Source organism: Prunus avium, chromosome 1 (assembly GCF_965620075.1).
Source record: "Prunus avium chromosome 1, drPruAviu1.hap1.1, whole genome shotgun sequence".
Classification (NCBI taxonomy): domain Eukaryota; kingdom Viridiplantae; phylum Streptophyta; class Magnoliopsida; order Rosales; family Rosaceae; genus Prunus; species Prunus avium.
This window is the reverse complement of record NC_142284.1, coordinates 4,481,799-4,499,205: the sequence shown is the minus strand read 5'-3', so window position 1 is coordinate 4,499,205 and position 17,407 is coordinate 4,481,799. Positions and strand designations below refer to the sequence as shown.

Below are 17,407 nucleotides of genomic sequence, written 5' to 3'. Positions count from 1 at the left end.
CGCTCCCTTTATCTATATACAACTTTATATAATAACAATAAAAATATATGAAAGAGGTGCTGCTGAATCGATGCATGTTTCAAATTCCACTTCTCTTGATTGCATGTTTCAACTTTATTATGCAGTTTAGTTCAAACTCTGATTTGTTGAATGACCAAACACTCGATGAACAACTTGAAAAATGAATATGTATAAATAATAAATAATTAAAGTTATATTGTATGCTTAAATGACCACGTAGACAAACTAGCTTGATATTAACTTTGAATCAAATTAGCATAGAGAATAATTCTTATTAATGGCAGCATCCATGTTTAGTTGGAAGCTGTAGCTACCCTTTTCATTCTATAGGGAACATTGTTTTGATAATTATCTTGATAAGAACGTCCAATCCCTGTAGAGCATTGTTTTGATAATTATCTTTCAACATCTGTAGTGTTTTGTGAGTTTTGTATATTTTTTTTATGCTTTATTTGTAATTGATATGATAAAATTCATAATTGCACCACCCAAATGGAGTGTGTAAATGCACAACAAGTAATCGGAAAAGGGAAGGGCAAACAAGATTATAACGCTTGGAGTGTGGAAAAGAGTAGAATATTGTTGCAACTCATGGTTGATGCTGCATCTCGTGGATAGCGTGATGCTAATGGTATGCTAAGCAAGGCAACCGTAGAAACCAAAATACTCCCCAAGATTAATGAAAAACTTAGGGGGCGTTTAGTATCCTATTCAAATAGGGAACTCAAAAACTTTGATTTTTCTTAAAAACAAGGAGTTCTTAAATCCATTTTTAAGATTCAAAAACTTATTTGGTATGCAACTTGAAAACTGTTTTCAAATCTTAAAAATTTGAGAACTTGTGGGTTGTTAGAAAAAAACTGGAAAAACATATATTTTTTGTTTTTAATAATTGGGGTGTTTTTCAGTTGTTCTTGAGTTTGAGTTTTTAAAAATAGGGCTACCAAACAGGTTTGTTTTGTTTTGGACTCAAATTCTGTTTTTGAGTTTAAAAAGTTGGATTCAAGTTGAATACCAAACAGGCCCTTAGGTGCAACAAGGTATTTTTTATTTTTTTATTTTTTTATTTATAGTTTACATTAGGGCATACATTGGATACTAAAATATGTGTAATCTATTATCAAGTAAATTTTTCTTAGTGGATTGTGGATTTCCAAATCAATGCCAATTTTTAGCTCCATTTCAAGGTGTTCCATATCATCTCCAAGAGTTTGGTGATCAAGGTCATGAACCTGCAAATGAAGTTGAGTTATTTAATCTTGGTCATGCGTCCTTGAGGAATGTCATTGATAGGATATTTGGTATATTTAAATCACAATTCACAATTTTCAAGTCCGCACCTCCATTTCCATATATGACACAAACAGAGCTGGTGTTAGCTTGTGTAGGACTACACAACTTTCTTCGAAAGAAGTGTAGATATGACGAATTTCATGCTGAATTGGAGAACGAATCTTCTTCATATTCATCGTTACAAGTTAATGAAGGGGATCCTAAACTAGTTTTCCAAGCACAAGAACAACAATGACATAATGCTAATGAATGGAAAGTTGGTATAGCTTTGAAGATGTGGAGAGATGCTAGGCAAAATGACAACAATGAGAATCAAGGATAATGAATAAATGTTGAATATTTTCCTTAAACTTTGCTTTCAAATTTGTTATACATTTGTCACTATATTTCTTGTGAATTTCTTATGAATTTTACTTTTCGTTAAACATAATTTTTTTATAAAAGTTGTTTCATGTTGTTCAAGGAAAAGATGTGTTTGAGTAACCAATAATTCATGCTTAGGAATACTAGAGAATTTTGAAAGTGCGATCAGACCTTTTGATAAATGCAACCATGCAGCCCATGCATCATATATGTCTGAAGAATAGGAGGAGATCATGTATGAGATTGCGTGTTGGGCCTGATTGGCTTTTTGATTGTCTAGGTAAGGATGCCAAAGTTAGCATTCGTCTTTAAAGAAATATGTTAAAGAAATTATTGAAGTTTGGAATAAAAGCGATATAAATCTTAAGGAAGTTTATAATAAAATTATATAGAACTCTTCTAAAGTCTATATGAAATCTAAAAGTTCCATGAAATCTGGCACTTAAAAAATAATAATTTAAAATGCTCTAGAATCCTAATTGAATACACCTCAATTTTCCTTTTTCATAGCAAACATAAAAAAGAAAACTTGTCTCTTTGTCCTTGGAACAATAAACTTAAACTGCTAGCATTGAGAATTTTGTTAATGTTGTACCCACGGAAAGTCCCAAATATTGAAAACTATCCGGGGAGAAACTAGAATTGTAAAATTGGGGATGAGAATATGAAACACATCTATATTCAAAAGTTAAAAGTCAGAGCTACTCATGTATAATTTGTTGCAGATGAACCTGCTCTAAGACCACATATTAACATGTGAGCATCCAGTCCAAAATAATATTGACAATAGGTAGAGAAACCCAAAATCTTTTAAAGACTATTTCAAAGCTTCCATCTTCCAATGTGCGGCGCTCTCAACACCACATACATATGTAGCATGGCGTACTTTACGAGTTTGGTGATGCCATGCCATATGCTACAGTGACGATTGGCTTGTTATTAGGGAGCATTTTTCTTACCCAAGTAAGTATCAGTTATCTAGCTTTAACCCCAAACTTGGCTACTGATTGCAGAAAATGTGGAGAAGTCGAAGAAAGATGGAATCTTTTTAAAATCTTTCGGTTAAGCAAATCAAAACCCCCTGTTTCTTCTTTGATCAATATCCAAGTAGCTATACTCCCCTTGAATGTTCTTTTTGCCGGAAAGAAGACAATGCTCTTGTAAGTTGTAACGTCCTATGCGCAGATTTCCTGCAATATCGCATGGCATTAGCCATGAAAGCAGATCATGGCTATTGGCAGCCTTTGATTGTAACGCATGCCACCTCCTAAATTCAAAACAAAGGTGTCACCTTGCTACATGCCCGGTTTCATTTGTTAAATCTAAAAGTTGGAAGGAAACAAAACTTGGAGTTCCCATATTGAAATATGCCTCATCTTGGTAGACTTGGGTTCGATAGTACTTTACCTATCTCGTGAGTTGGCTCCACTCCTTGCCCTATATAAACAGATCATACAATGCAAACCATGCATAAATGTGAAAGTATCATAAAGTGTTTAATTAAACATGGCTCGGACACTACTGATCTACGTAGCCTTTTTCCTTTTCATAAGCTTAGTCCACTCTGTAAGCCCTCCACCGTTTTCTAAGACACCGGCTCCCACACCATCTCCGTCCATCGGCAGTAGAACTGGGGGCGGAGGAGGAGGAGAGGGCGGTGGCGGTGGCAGCAGTGCCGGTCCAGGTAGTGCAGGGTCAGGGTTTGGTTCAGGGAGTGGGTATGGCAGTGGAAGTGGTGGCGGTGGAGGAGGCGGAGGGGGAAGTGGTGGAGGAGGCGGAGGGGGAGGTGGTGGAGGTGGCAGCGGTGGTGGTAGTGGCTCTGGCTTTGGAGGTGGAACTGGCTTTGGAGGTGGTGGTGTTGGCGGTACTGGAGGATTTGATGGCTCTGGAGGTGTAGGCATGCCTGGGAAATTAGATAGGAAGAGTTCCCCAGGCTACCATTAATTTAGAGCAATTAATATACATAAGCTGTGTGTGTTTGCTCCTACAGTTCTACTTGAAAATCTTGTGTTGTGTGCTCTTTCTAGCTAGCTAGGCTTCTCCTACAACAGAGTGAATAAACTAGTAATCACTCTGTCACTTCTCTAAGTGAAGTAGTACTTCATGTGTGTTTACTACGACTATATGTATTGAAGTTTTATTTGTTAATTAAAGGGTTTGTTTGTTATCGATCATTTGATTTAATGACACACAGTTTTCACTTTATTGAAATAGGTACCAACTTAATTGGTAATGTTGAAAATTGTTAACAAATCCCCACAACTATCAATTGATGATTAAAATTATTCTAGCTCGCAACCATGTCTTAGGCAGTAATTATAGTGTGGTACTGTAGTATGGTCACGTGATATAACTTGGCCACGTGTTATAATATAAGTGGATATTTATTGATACTATTTCCTAAGAGTGGGAAGTCAACTATGTCATTCACGCATATTATAACAAGTAGAAGAGTTATACCAGATGATCATACTATATTGCTATACAATCCATGTATTGGGCATTGACATATACCATAATATTGGCCGCACCATGAACAACCAACAATCGTCACACTCGAGGTTAAGAGTTTTACTCTCCACACCCAACAAGATTATCATCACGCTCAGCTCCCGTATTCTGTCCAAACTTCCCAATTTTGACTTAGTATTATTATTTTTATATATTTTTTGAATGTAGTCCATAACCAAGCCCAATTCTTTAGCTTACACCAAAATGTTCCAAGTTCACAAATTTAAAAAACAGAAAGGGCCACGTTGAGAATTTAAACCTCTTAAAGGGGTGAAACTATAAATATGGTTTTCTGTTCAATAAAGTGTAATTATAAATTTGCCTCTTCTTTTTGAAAAGGCGGGAAATCAAATCCACCAGAAGAGAAAGTAGAGAGAGAGAGAGAGAGAGAGAGAGTGAGAGAGAGTGAAGCTGTACTGAGAGAAAGAGAAGGAAATGGAGGGAGGGAGCTCAAGCAGCGAACTGCAGAGTATACAAGACGCCATTAGATGCTCAGATGTATGTAATTTCAGTTTTCCATTTCCAATTTTGCAAAAATTTCAATTTGAATCTTAGGGTTTTCAGTCCATTCATTCTTATCTTTCTATTTCGCTGTAGTTTCTCTCACTCTCAGCTTTTAGCTCTGCATTTCTCAGCTAGGCTTTGTGTAGCTTGTACAAAATTTGAATTTCATTTTAATCAAAACTTGAACTTCATCGCAAATTTGATGGAAGTGGCATTTTCTTCGATTTTTCATTTTTTATTTTAATTCGCGTTTATTGATTTTTATTTAACCATGGCCTGGACTTCTGTGTTATGCAGGTCGTGGAGAATCGTATTGAACTACTTACGAAGCTTGGGGATCTAAAAATAACAGAGAAATCTGAATTGGCTTCCCTTGCGGAATCTCTCACAGTATCCAATTCAATGCTATTGAATTTTTTCTTAATAATATATTCCATTAAACTTATGATTTCTAATCTGTTCAGTGTTTGGAAAATTATGAAAATATGAAATGCACTTATTTTTGTTTTATACAGCCTTTACTACTGCATGGTCATGTGTTTCCCAATTTCAGTGAGAAACTAAGGATTATTTCAATAATGTTGTTTCAATGTCTACGTGCGCATGTAATGAAATGGAAGATAACCCCATTTTTTGGCTTCTTGTTAAGTGTTGATGAGAAAAGCTTTGCCACTGGATCAATTACTTTTTGTTTTCTCAGTGCTCTTATGATGACCTTTGTGTTTCTTTTGATGCAATGTTGTAGGCCATAAAGTTTCTTAGAAATATGTGTTTTCAAATTTACATGCATAGGAAAGCTTTCATGGCTAACCAGCCCACCATTATTTTCTTTTGCAAATGGTCATAATTCGGTATGCAATCCTCTCATGAACTGTTTGCCATGCAATCATCTGTTCATGATTTTGTTCTTAACAACAAACTAGACATTTTGGGAGGACTATACTTGCTTGGATATAAGCCAGTGCATGTTAAATGGGGCTATATTACAGGTGGCTGCAAAATACCTAGAATCTGATATATCCAACTGTCTAGCACATTTCCTTGCCCTTGGGACCAAGGTAATATGTCTTTTCTTGCAGTGTGCTTGGATTAAGAGCATGTATACTAAGTTTTTATTCTTGTTTGGAACCTGTGGTGTCTAATATCTTCAGCATGATTTACCCGTCAGGCCAGCATATGGTGTGGTAAACATCTAAAAATGACTCTTATGTCGACTGAGGAGTCTCAAGAAGAAGAGCATGCCAAGCTGTTCTTTGAGGTAGATGTTACTGCACACTGTCAGTCTTCTTATTTGCTTACAGAAAGAAATGTTACTTTTATATAAAGCATCCTTTGTCTTAACCTGAATACTAACACGACAGATTTCTTAACTTGGAGAGACTTCTCCTCCAGTTTAAAATGATTGAAATTTTTTTCTTGGAAAGTGTGCAAGTAGATGTATTAAATGTTGTTCCTATCAGCTTGTATTTTGTTCTTGAACCAAGTTATACCTTTTATTGGAGGGTCTCATGCTGTTTATTTCTTTGAGGGATTTTCTTCTGAAGTTCGTTGACATGTAGGACATCTGTAACGTTTCAGTCCTTTAGTTGCTGGTATTTTGGATAACATTCCATGCCAGATGTTAGTACACACTCAATAAAAAAAAAGTAGCAGATGCATGAACTGCTTCCATCATCTGTCTGCTGCATTGTGAACCAGCTGTCTTGTAGAATACAGTTTTCATTGACACCATGTACTTCATTTTGCAGCTGCTTCTGAATCTGCTGAGCTTTTCTGGTGCTAGTTTTTCATTTTTGGCAAGATTCCCTGTTTCTGTTGACAAGCTGTCATTGGATATTGTTGAGAAATTCTTCGTGGAACAGTTAAACTTGATCAAAGATTCAATATCAGAGATTAAGGTACTTATTGCATTGTGTTTCCTGTGATAATATTTATGGATCATTTATTCTAATAAAAGTACTTTGTTTATCTTATGGATCTTATATGTTATGTAGTAATTCATATTGAAAGAGGTCACAAACTTTGGGACGCCACAGAACTGTTAATGAAAAGAATGTCTTCACTTTTTTCTTTTCTACATTTTTGAAATTGATATTACTTTTCAAATATTTTCTTTTCGAAATGAATTTTAGTAATAGTTTAAGAAATGCTTTGCTAAATCGGGAACTGCTAAATACTTGGTGAGTCAGGGCTTATGAATTTCTGATGTTTAACAAAGAAAAAAGCTTACATTAACATTAAGGTTCCAATGAAGTGCCAGGGGATTTTGATTGGGTATTGAGACAGTTGTTTATTTGAATGAGCCAAGCTTGAGTGTTGATTTAAATCTTATTTCTTATGAGTTCGGCTAAAATATACCTGTGATGGATTGCATAAATAAATATACATAGGCCACTTTTGAGATATGTGTTACATGATGGTCCAGTATATATTTATGTTTTTATTGAACTTTAAAATATTCTGTTTTATTTAAATGAACACTTGTTGATCAATTGGTCAATTTGCCATTTGTGAACACTAATTATTATATATGTTAGAATACCGATCTCATCTCACATGAGACATTGCACAACCTAAATGCAGAGAATTCAGTGCTTTGAATCAGTAGTAAAGGTCACACTGGAGGTCATTGATGCTGTAATAAGACTATGTGGAGCATATGCCCGAGCTGTAAATTGGGAGTCCTGGGATGAAAAGCTTGCAGGGGACAAAACTGGAATGGACGTTGAAGGCATCAGTAATATGAATCATGTTATTAATGTAACGAAGTATACAATAGAAAAATTGTGTGAGATAGGCATTGTTGCTGCTAATAACGGGGGCAGTCTGGTAAAGGTTCTTAATTTTTCGTGGAAAGGTGTAGTTACTTTGCTTCAGCTTGGTGAGGGGGTACTCGCAACAACGGTGAATGTAGCAGATATAATTTCAAATCTGATCTCATTGGTCAATGAATCATTAAGATGTGCAGCTGAGGCTTGGTCATCGTCTCTGAAGGAAACCATTTCTGTGACAGAAGCTAGAAAGACATTTCTTCCAGTCAAGTTTTATCTGATTAATGCAATAAAAATATCTTCCCTGTATCCATGTCAAGCATATCTGGTACAAGGGGAGATAACAAATTGCATCCTAATGATCTCAACCTTCAAAATTTTATTGAGCAATGAAAAGCTCTTAAAAACTGCCGCTGATGTCTTGACAGAACTCTTGGAGAAAGCATCCTTGGATTTACTCATTTCTTTACTGAATTCATCTCAAATGAAGCAGGAGTTCAAGGGTGAGATTCTAGACTCTCTGTTCAGTAAAGGAAGCTACAGAGATACTGTTTCTAAAGATCTGAGTAAATTTAACAAGATAAGTTCATTGGATGAAATCTTTTCTTTATGTGGGGAAGCATTTCCTGGAGAAAAAGGCTTGTTGCTTGGTCGTGTTTCATTGTTTCTTGGGATTTTGAAATTTTCTGTTGATCTTGAAGAAGATGTAAAACTTGGTATTACCAGAAAGCTTGGTTGGTTCTTGGATATATTAATTGATGAAGATGTATATTCTTCCATTTTGCTTTTGGAAGTTCCTGGGTTATACGGGTCCGGAGAAACAGTGGAAGTTGTCTGGCAGCCTATGTTTTCTTTTCTTTTGAATGCATTGGAAATCTTCATGCTTGTGGTCTCTCCTAGTCCTGCTCGGAGGGAGTTGGAGTCTTTCCTTCTTGAGAATATATTTCATCCTCACTTTCTTTGCTGGGAAATTGTGATGGAACTTTGGTGCTTTATGCTGCGTTATGCTGAGCCAGGGATGGCGAGTGGCATTATTGGTAAACTGTGCTCATTATTAAAGTTTGTGGCATCTGCTGAATCAGTTCTTGTACCTGGTTCTGCTCTGAGAAAATTGGCAAGATCGATCAGCATGCTTCTTACTTTTGGAGCACAATCTATGGTAGACCAGGTTTACATGTCCATTGTTAGTGATGATGGAGCTCAATTATCATCAGTTATGCGTTTGGCCTTGTTCATGGAAGGCTTTCCAGTAAATTTACTCTCAGACAAGATGAAAAGTATAGCAACTCAAAGAATCATTACTGATTACTACGTCTTTGTAGAAAATTTTGATGACAAGTCGATGAGATCTTTCCATTCCGGTGCTTTTGGGGTTCCAGTCTTTGCTTTGTCTGCTTCTTTGCAGTCTCTGTAAGTAACTAGAAACCTTTATGCATGTTACTTGGTAGTAAACTGTTTTAGTCTAAATGATTATTCAACCATACAAGTTTATTTATTCAATATTTTTTTTGAGAACTGTGACTTACTAAGGTTAAAACAAACTTCCCAAACAATATGCTGCACAACCAATATTATTTCACTATGATATAATATTTAGGGGTTGTGAATATCTCTATTCTTTAGCCTATCCATTGTTTCTTGCAGAATTTCAGTTTAACAGTATCTCTATTCATAATTACTTTCTTCTGTATTGTTTTCATGATGCCATAAATTCCTCTTCATCCATTTCCAAAACCACTGTTAAATCATTTTCTTGCACTTTCTTCTCCACCTTTCATCATGGAATCTATTAACCACTATATTTAATGAAGTGTGTTTTTCTCTCTTGAAGCCCGATCAGCATATCTGATATCGATGTGAAGACCCTGAAGTTTTTAGTTGCTATCATTCATAACTACAGGGTTTCCTCCGATAAATTAGTGAAGGAGCGCTACTGCAAGCTTTTGAGTGAAACATTGGGGATCATCTCAAAAATGAACCACCTGTATGCATCTGATGAAATGGAGAAAGTAATCTTTGAGCTCGAAAACCTGTTTATCTCAGGACCTGCAGCTTCTGATACCCAATTGTATGAATGCAAACCAAATCTGGCTCTTTTCATGGCAGGCCTTGCTCATATGGAAATCAATGAAACTAATCAAAGTGCCAAGACCTCTGTTCTGTGGGACTTGTATCACATGTTGTTGAGAGAACGGCATTGGGCATTTATTCATTTGGCCATTGCAGCATTTGGATATTTTTCTGCTAGGACATGCTGCAATGCGCTTTGGAGATTCGTTCCGCAAGATGCAGCGCTTTCATACGATTTAGCATCTGCAAATGAGGCAAGCGTGGAGAGATTCATGTCTCAGTTTAAGATATTTCTTGAGAAGGAAACAGCGCTTCTTGCAATGACGCCTAGCTCTGACCAGCTTGGTCTGCTTGTGAGGGAGGGTCTAACTCTGAAAGAAATGTTTCAAAAGAAATCAAATGTCATTCCAGAGACTACGGTATGTGAAAACATGGAAATCGACTGCAAAAAGCAAACAGGGGAGATTAATGGTGGAAAGCAAACCAATAAGAAAAGGAAACTTCCGGATGGAATTAGGAAGGGAATGGAATTGTTAGAGAGTGGTATGAAGGTCATTGTTGATGGTCTTTCCCAGTGGCAGCGAATTCAATCCAGCTCGGATGAACTTCACGAAAAGTTCTTGTCTAACTTTTCTCGCCTTGAAGATGAAGTTGCTCAACTAATTGGCCTGGCTGGTACGGATTAGGCTGCAAATTTCTGTTCGGTCCTGGAAAGTTGTGTTCCAATGCTTAACAGGTGAGGTACTGAGTTGGATTAGATGTTCTGAAAAATGCTTTTTGTATATATTGTTATTAGAAATATAAATATAAATTTGATCCCTGGCCTTCAAATAAGGTTCCCATTGCAACCTCTACCATATTGGTTGCCTTTTGGTTCTTTACCATTTTGGTTTCAAATTTCACGAAGCTTTTCTCTTTTAAAAAAGGGTTAATTCTCAATTTACCCCCTGAACTTATATGCTACTTTCAATTTGCACCCTCAACTCTTTTTTGGTGGAAAATTAAAGGCTTAAATGTTAAAAAGGTCCCTATGTTTTACTCATTTGGCCAATTTAGTCCCTGTGTTTTTAATTTGGCTAATTTAGCCCTTGTGTTTTACTCCGTTAACCAATATTGTCCATTCTAACAAACTGCCATTAAAAAATTAATAAGAAAATTATTAAGTTCAGTTTGAAATAAAAATAAGAAAATAAGAAAATTTAAATAAAAAAATCAGGAAACCTAATCTTCTTCTCTTATTCCACCACCACCCCATTCTCTCTCTCTCCCCGATTCATCACACCCATGCCCACAACTCCTCCATCTCTCTTTCCTCTCCCTTCTCTGCTCGATTCTTTTTGTACATTTTCTTTTTGATCTATTAATCATTATATTTCTTAAATAATTAGAAATTTTTTTATTAGTTTAAATAATATTTAGAAATTCTTTCACTATCAACATTCATTATTGAACGTTGCACTCCTTCACTATCAACAAAATATGCGGCCAAGAAAACAGAGAGAGAGAGAGAGAGAGAGAGAATGGGGTGGTGACTGGGACTGCTGATGGTGGTGGTGGCGGCGGCATGAGAGAAGAAGATGACATAGAGGTTGTTGGGTTTCCAAATTTTTTATTTATATTTTGTTATTTTGTTATTTTATGTGTAAACTGAACTTAATAAATTTTTATTAATTTTTTTAACGGTACTTTGACGGAATGGACAACATTGGCTAACTGAATAAAATACAAGGGCTCAATTGGCCAAATTGAAAACATGTGGACTAAATTGGCCAAATGAGTATTATAACACAGGGACTATTTTAACATTTAAGCCAAAATTAAATACATGAACTAATTTTTATTGCCAATTCCCCCCATCGTCTAAATCTCAACATTTCATCCACTTTTTTGTTAAATTATTAAATTATAAATTTTGGAAAAAATTGAAGAAAAAGATAACATTAAATATATTTTAAAAAAAAGAAAAAATTTCCTGAGAACCCAGGCCCCCCATTCCCCCATGACCACCAACAGAACCACCTTCCCCCACAAACCCAGAACCTCAAGCCAACAACCACCTAGACACCCCCTACCGCCCCCCTCCCCCCACCCCCTCGGCCCGCGGACTCTTGACCCAAACTTCAGTCCCCAGCCTCGCCTTCATCCTCAAAGCCACTGCCATATAGCTCTTGCCCAGATCCACCAAGCCACTGCTATAAACCACACATGTTCATATGTAAGCCGTTGAGGGAGAGAAAGAGGAAAGGGGAGGTTTGTGTCTGGCAGTGGACGATTGCAAATTTCAACCTCGCGTCATCGTCGCCATTATTCTCTGCATCATCATCTTCGTCTTCAATGTCTACCTTTAAAGGGTCTAGGTTGTGACTGTATTGTGGGGCCTAACTGGGGTGATGGTGGGCATCGAGAAGAAACTTAGGGGCGGTTATTGGGGCTGAGGCCTAGCGGGTGAGGGAAAAAAGAGACAAATAGTTGATGGGCGTGTTGAGAAATTTTTTGGTGAGGAAAGGGGAGTGATTTATGGGGAGGGAAGGGATTATTAGGTGTATGGGTGGTTCGAGCCGCCCAGTCCATTAACGCCCCCTTTCCCCCGACGGGTGTTTTCTTCTCCCCCATTCCCTCATGACCACCACCGCAAACAGACCTTTTCTCCCTTCCACCGTTGTTGTCGCCTCCGTTTTCTCTCAATCTCTCTCTCTCTCATTCGAGCTCCCCATCCCCTCTGTTTTTTGTTTATTAAAATGATTTATTTATTTATTTTAGATTTCATATTATTGTATTTTATAGTATTTAATTATTTTGACATATAAAATGACCAATTTGCCCTCATATTTAACGGCAAATTGGATGAAATGTTGAGATTTAGAGAGTAAGGGGGGAATTGGCAATAAAAATTAGTTCGTGTACTTAATTTTTCACAAAAAAAGTTGAGAGTACAAATTGAAAATAGCGTACAAGTTCGGGGGATAAATCGACATTTAACTATTTAAAAAAAGAATAATTAAAGCAGTCAGTACACTAATCACCCAAGAAAACCCCCTTTCCCAATATTGATCCCCTCCCTCAATAGTCAATATCGCTTGTCTTGGAATGGGCCTATTTGTGGCATGCTGCAAGAATCTTGCCAATATGTGTACACCAATTGTGTGTCTATAAATATTTTTGATTTATTTCTTAAACCCACTCCAATTTTGATTTATTTAACAGTAAAATATTTATTTGATATGAAACATATTCAAGCCACAAATAAATCATATACTAACCTCTTCGTACGCGCTTTCGCACCTGCAAGAGGCTTTTTTTAAAAAAATTTAAATTTATTTTAGAATTAAAAAACATAATGTTGTGTTCCATAAAAATAGGATCCATTATCTGATTTTTCTTTTAATTTTAATTTTTTTAATATGAAAAAGTGTGAATTTACCATATTATTCTCATTTAATTAATAATTTCAATTCTTAATGTTTGCATTAACCAAGAGCATTTTATGGTATTTTGAATGTTTTACCATTCTCTGCCTTTTGCTTTATAGATAACTAGCCTCTCCGCACGCGCTTCCACGCCTGTGAGAGGCTTTTTTTTATTTAAAAAATGTAATTCATTTTAGAATTAAAAAAATAATGGGTAGTTGTGTTCCATAAAAATAGGATCCATTATCTGAATTTTCTTTTAATTTTAATTTTTTTTAATATGAAAAAGTGTAAATTTACCATATTATCCTCATTTAATTAATAATTTCAATTCTTAATGTTTGCATTAACCAAGAGCATTTTCTGGTATTTTGAATGTTTCACCATTCTCTGCATTTTGCTTTATATATATAGATAAACGGTCAACATAAAAAAAATCATAAATTTGAAAAAATCAATTATTGTAATGAAACCATCAAAAAATATTTTCATAAGAGCATGGCTTGGCTCCTTAAAACCACGGAGTAAATGAAAGCATATATAATATGAATTTAATTCAGGCGATTGTCACACAACAGAAATAGTAAAGGTATAGGGGTAGCCATTAAATTATCAGTTTCCATATTAGTGTATTTTTTGGTCAATAAACTTAAGTTGCTGGTTTCAAATTTCACAAATGCTTTTCTATTTAAAGGAAGCTACAGAAGCAGAACATTTTGGCTCGTTTGATAATTATTTCAATTTTAGTTTTTAGTTTTTATTTTTTGTGCTAGAATATAGAGTAAAAAGAGGGAGAATGGAAGTAAGAATGAGAGTGAAGATGAGATTAAGAGGGAAGATGAGAAAGAAGGATGAGAGGAAGGAGTAACAAAAGTGAAAACAAAAACAAAAACATGAAACCTATTTGAAATTGTTTTCACTTTTGTTACTCCTCCCTCCCCTCCTCCCCTCTCAATCTCATCCTCACTCTCATTCTCACCCTCATTTTCCTCTATAACATAGCACAAAAAATGAAAACTAAAAACTAAAATTGAAATGGTTATCAAACAGGCCTTCAATAACCATCTGATCAAGCATCTCCTCTAAGGTTCTGAAACAGTACAAAAATGAACAAACTGCCAAGTTTTCTGCTTCTTCTTCTACTGTCACTGTCCGTATGCAGCTCAATGGCTGATTTTCGGGTGACCCTTTTTAACGACTTGGCCGAAAACACCAATCTGAATGTTCAGTGCCAAGCCACCGGTGTGGATCCAAGCCAGCATTCGATCCTATTTTTACACGAATTTACCTGGAACGTCAACCCTAGTACTGTGTTGTCTTGTGACATGAGTTGGGGAAATGTAAATGGGCATTTCGACATCTTTGATGCTAAAAGAAATTCAACTAGGTGTTCCAGAAATTTCTGCGCTTGGCGTGTGAAGCAGGATGGCTTGTATCTCTTCATCGAGGCGCATAAGAGGTTGGAGTTGTAGTTTACATGGCCTCACTGATAATCAGCACGGCAAATTGCACTGTGGACTTGTTTGGTGTTGTTTAGGACCACATGCATGCAAATAAAGTTTTTCCTAGAAATAATGAAGTAGTTAGCTAGTTTTTTTTTCAATATGCATGCCTGCTTAAAGCAATATGTGGCGCTCACGCTGTTTTACCCATTTTGTTACATGATATTCATGATTTGGGTGTCTTGAGATTTAGCAATACTTTTGGGCAAACGGTTCTATATTACATATTCTTTATTCCTTAAGACCTCATTTGGTGGCTCGACTTGAATTGGATTGGAGTTGAGTTCAAGTGAGTCCTTATGAGTCAAGTTCCACCCCCTCTAGATTAGACTTATAAGAGCATCTCCAACCGATGTGTTAAAAGTGCCACATAGATATTTAACGGCTAAAAATAACATCTCACATCACTCCAACCGATGTGTCAAAACTGATGTGGAATGAAGGCTGGAGGTTGAGATGTTATTTTTGACATCCCAAAAGCAAGATGTCAAATGAATATTTTATTATTATTTATTTTATTTTATTTTTAATTAAAATAAATCAACACTAAAATGTAATAAAATAATTATTTAATTTGACATATCGGGTGGAGCGTAAAGCTGTGTAAGATGTCAAATTGCCACATCAGCCATCATATTTAAATTTGATGTTTGGTATTTGACATTTCCCTTGGAGATGCTCTTAGAGCATCTCCAACTGCGAAGTGTCAAAAGTGCCACATAGACATTTAATGGCTAGAAATAACATTTAACGGCTAGAAATAACATCTCACATCACTCCAACCGATGTGTCAAAGCTGATGTGGAATGAAGGTTGGAGGTTGAGATGTTATTTTTGACATCCCAAAAGCAAGATGTCAAATGAATATTTTATTATTTGTTCTTTTCTTTTCTTTTTAATTAAAAATAAATCAACACTAAAATGTAATAAAATAATAATTTAATTTGACATATCGGGTGGAGTGTAAAGCTATGTAAGATGTCAAATTGCCACATCAGCCATCAAATTTAAATTTGATGTTTGGTATTTGACATCTTCCTAGAGCATCTCCAATCGATGTGTCAAAAGTGCCACATAGACGTTTAACAGCTAGAAATAACATCTCACATCACTCCAACCGATATGTCAAAGCTGATGTGAAATGAAGGTTGGAGGTTGAGATGTTATTTTTGACATCCCAAAAGCAAGATGTCAAATGAATATTTTATTATTTTTTCTTTTCTTTTCTTTTTAATTAAAAATAAATCAACACTAAAATGTAATAAAATAATAATTTAATTTGACATATTGGGTGGAGTATAAAGCTGTGTAAATGTCAAATTGCCACATTAGCCATATTGTTGTCCAATTTAATATGTCTAATCCCAACATATAGGGTTAAAAATCTATATCTAATCACCAAAAAAACAAAAAACAAAAATCTGCAATATTGGAAGTCAAAAAAAGAAGAAACATAAATCACTCATATAGATAAGGTAAATAAATAAAAGGAATTAAAGTTTTTTTTTTTTGGGTTGAGAAAAAATAACAGGAAGGAGAACCAACATCACTGAGGCAGATGGAAACTTTAGAGAAGAAAGAAACAAAAGGGATATTACCTCTTACTTTTTGTTGCTACCCGTTTCTCTTGGCAGGGTAAATGGGCTTTAAAAAAAGTCAAACTATCCTGTTAATTGGCCTAAATTGACCCTAAAAAACGCCTGGATTATTCCTAATGAATGCATCCGTAATTATGTTTCTATATCAAATTTATTGTTTGGCTTCCATGAAGATTTGCTTTCAAGAAAAACCTAATGATTATAGTGGAAAAGAAGATCAAGAAAAAATGTAAACATGAAGAGAAAAAGGAAAACACGTATATATCTCCTTTATCAAAGCATCTACAAGGAGCTCCCTAAACCACCTCCTTAGCTAAAATTTGAGGAGGAATTGAAAAAATGAAAAATGTTAACGCAGCTTTCCTTCCCTAGCCTACACAGAAGTCAACTTCACAATCTTCTCCTAGCAATTAGCCTTTCCTGCTGTAAATTGGATTGTATTCATGTCTATATTATTTCCTACCTTAAGTAGATATCCTGTACTAGCATAAATAGGGACTTTGTGTAATATGTCAAATACAAGGAAATATATTTTCTACAATCTCCTCTAAGGTTCTGAAACAGTACAAAAATGAACAAACTGCCAAGTTTTCTGCTTCTCCTTCTACTGTCCCTGTCCATATGCAGCTCAATGGCTGATTTTCGGGTGACCCTTTTTAACGACTTGGCCGAAAACACCAATCTGAATGTTCAGTGCCAAGCCGCCGGTGTGGATCCAAGCCAGCATTCGATCCTATTTTTACACGACTTTACCTGGAACGTCAACCCTAGTACTGTTTTATCTTGTGACATGAGTTGGGGAAATGTAAATGGGCATTTCGACATCTTTGATGCTCAAAGAGATTCAACTAGGTGTTCCAGAAATTTCTGCGCTTGGCGTGTGAAGCAGGATGGCTTGTATCTCTTCATCGAGGCGCATAAGAGGTTGGAGTTGCAGTTTACATGGGCTCACTGAAAATCAGTACGGCAAATTGCACTGTGGACTTGTTTGGTTTTGTTTAGGACCACATGCATGCAAATAAAGTTTTTCCTAGAAATAATGAAGTAGTTAGCTAGTTTTTTTTTTCAATATGCATGCCTGCTTAAAGCAATATGTGGCGCTCACGCTGTTTTACCCATTTTGTTACATGATATTGATGATATGGGTGTCTTGAGATTTAGCAATACTTTTGGGCAAACGGTTCTATATTACATATTCGTTATTCCTTAAGGCCTCATTTGGTGGCTCGACTTGAATTGGATTGGAGTTGAGTTCAAGTGAGTCCTTATGAGTCGAGTCTCATCCCTTTAGATTAGACTTATAAGACACAATATATTGTATTGTTGTCCAATTTAATATGTCTAATCCCAACATATAGGTTAAAAAT

The 17,407-nt window shown here is 35.8% G+C and overlaps 2 protein-coding genes across 2 annotated transcripts; both read left to right on the top strand.

Moving 5' to 3' along the window:
- The first annotated feature begins 3,117 nt into the window (after positions 1–3,117).
- Positions 3,118–3,851, top strand: LOC110750897 (uncharacterized). The gene has a single exon (XM_021951280.2). It carries the CDS (start codon positions 3,184–3,186, stop codon positions 3,619–3,621), a length of 438 nt encoding a protein of 145 aa, XP_021806972.1. The 5' UTR covers positions 3,118–3,183; the 3' UTR covers positions 3,622–3,851.
- A 684-nt stretch (positions 3,852–4,535) lies between these two features.
- Positions 4,536–10,367, top strand: LOC110750855 (holliday junction resolvase). Its single transcript, XM_021951230.2, has 7 exons — positions 4,536–4,686; positions 4,990–5,082; positions 5,616–5,750; positions 5,861–5,950; positions 6,441–6,590; positions 7,276–8,873; positions 9,295–10,367. The coding sequence occupies exons 1-7, from the start codon at positions 4,624–4,626 to the stop codon at positions 10,217–10,219; spliced, it is 3,054 nt and encodes a 1,017-aa protein (XP_021806922.1). The 5' UTR covers positions 4,536–4,623; the 3' UTR covers positions 10,220–10,367.
- Positions 10,368–17,407: the final 7,040 nt, after the last annotated feature.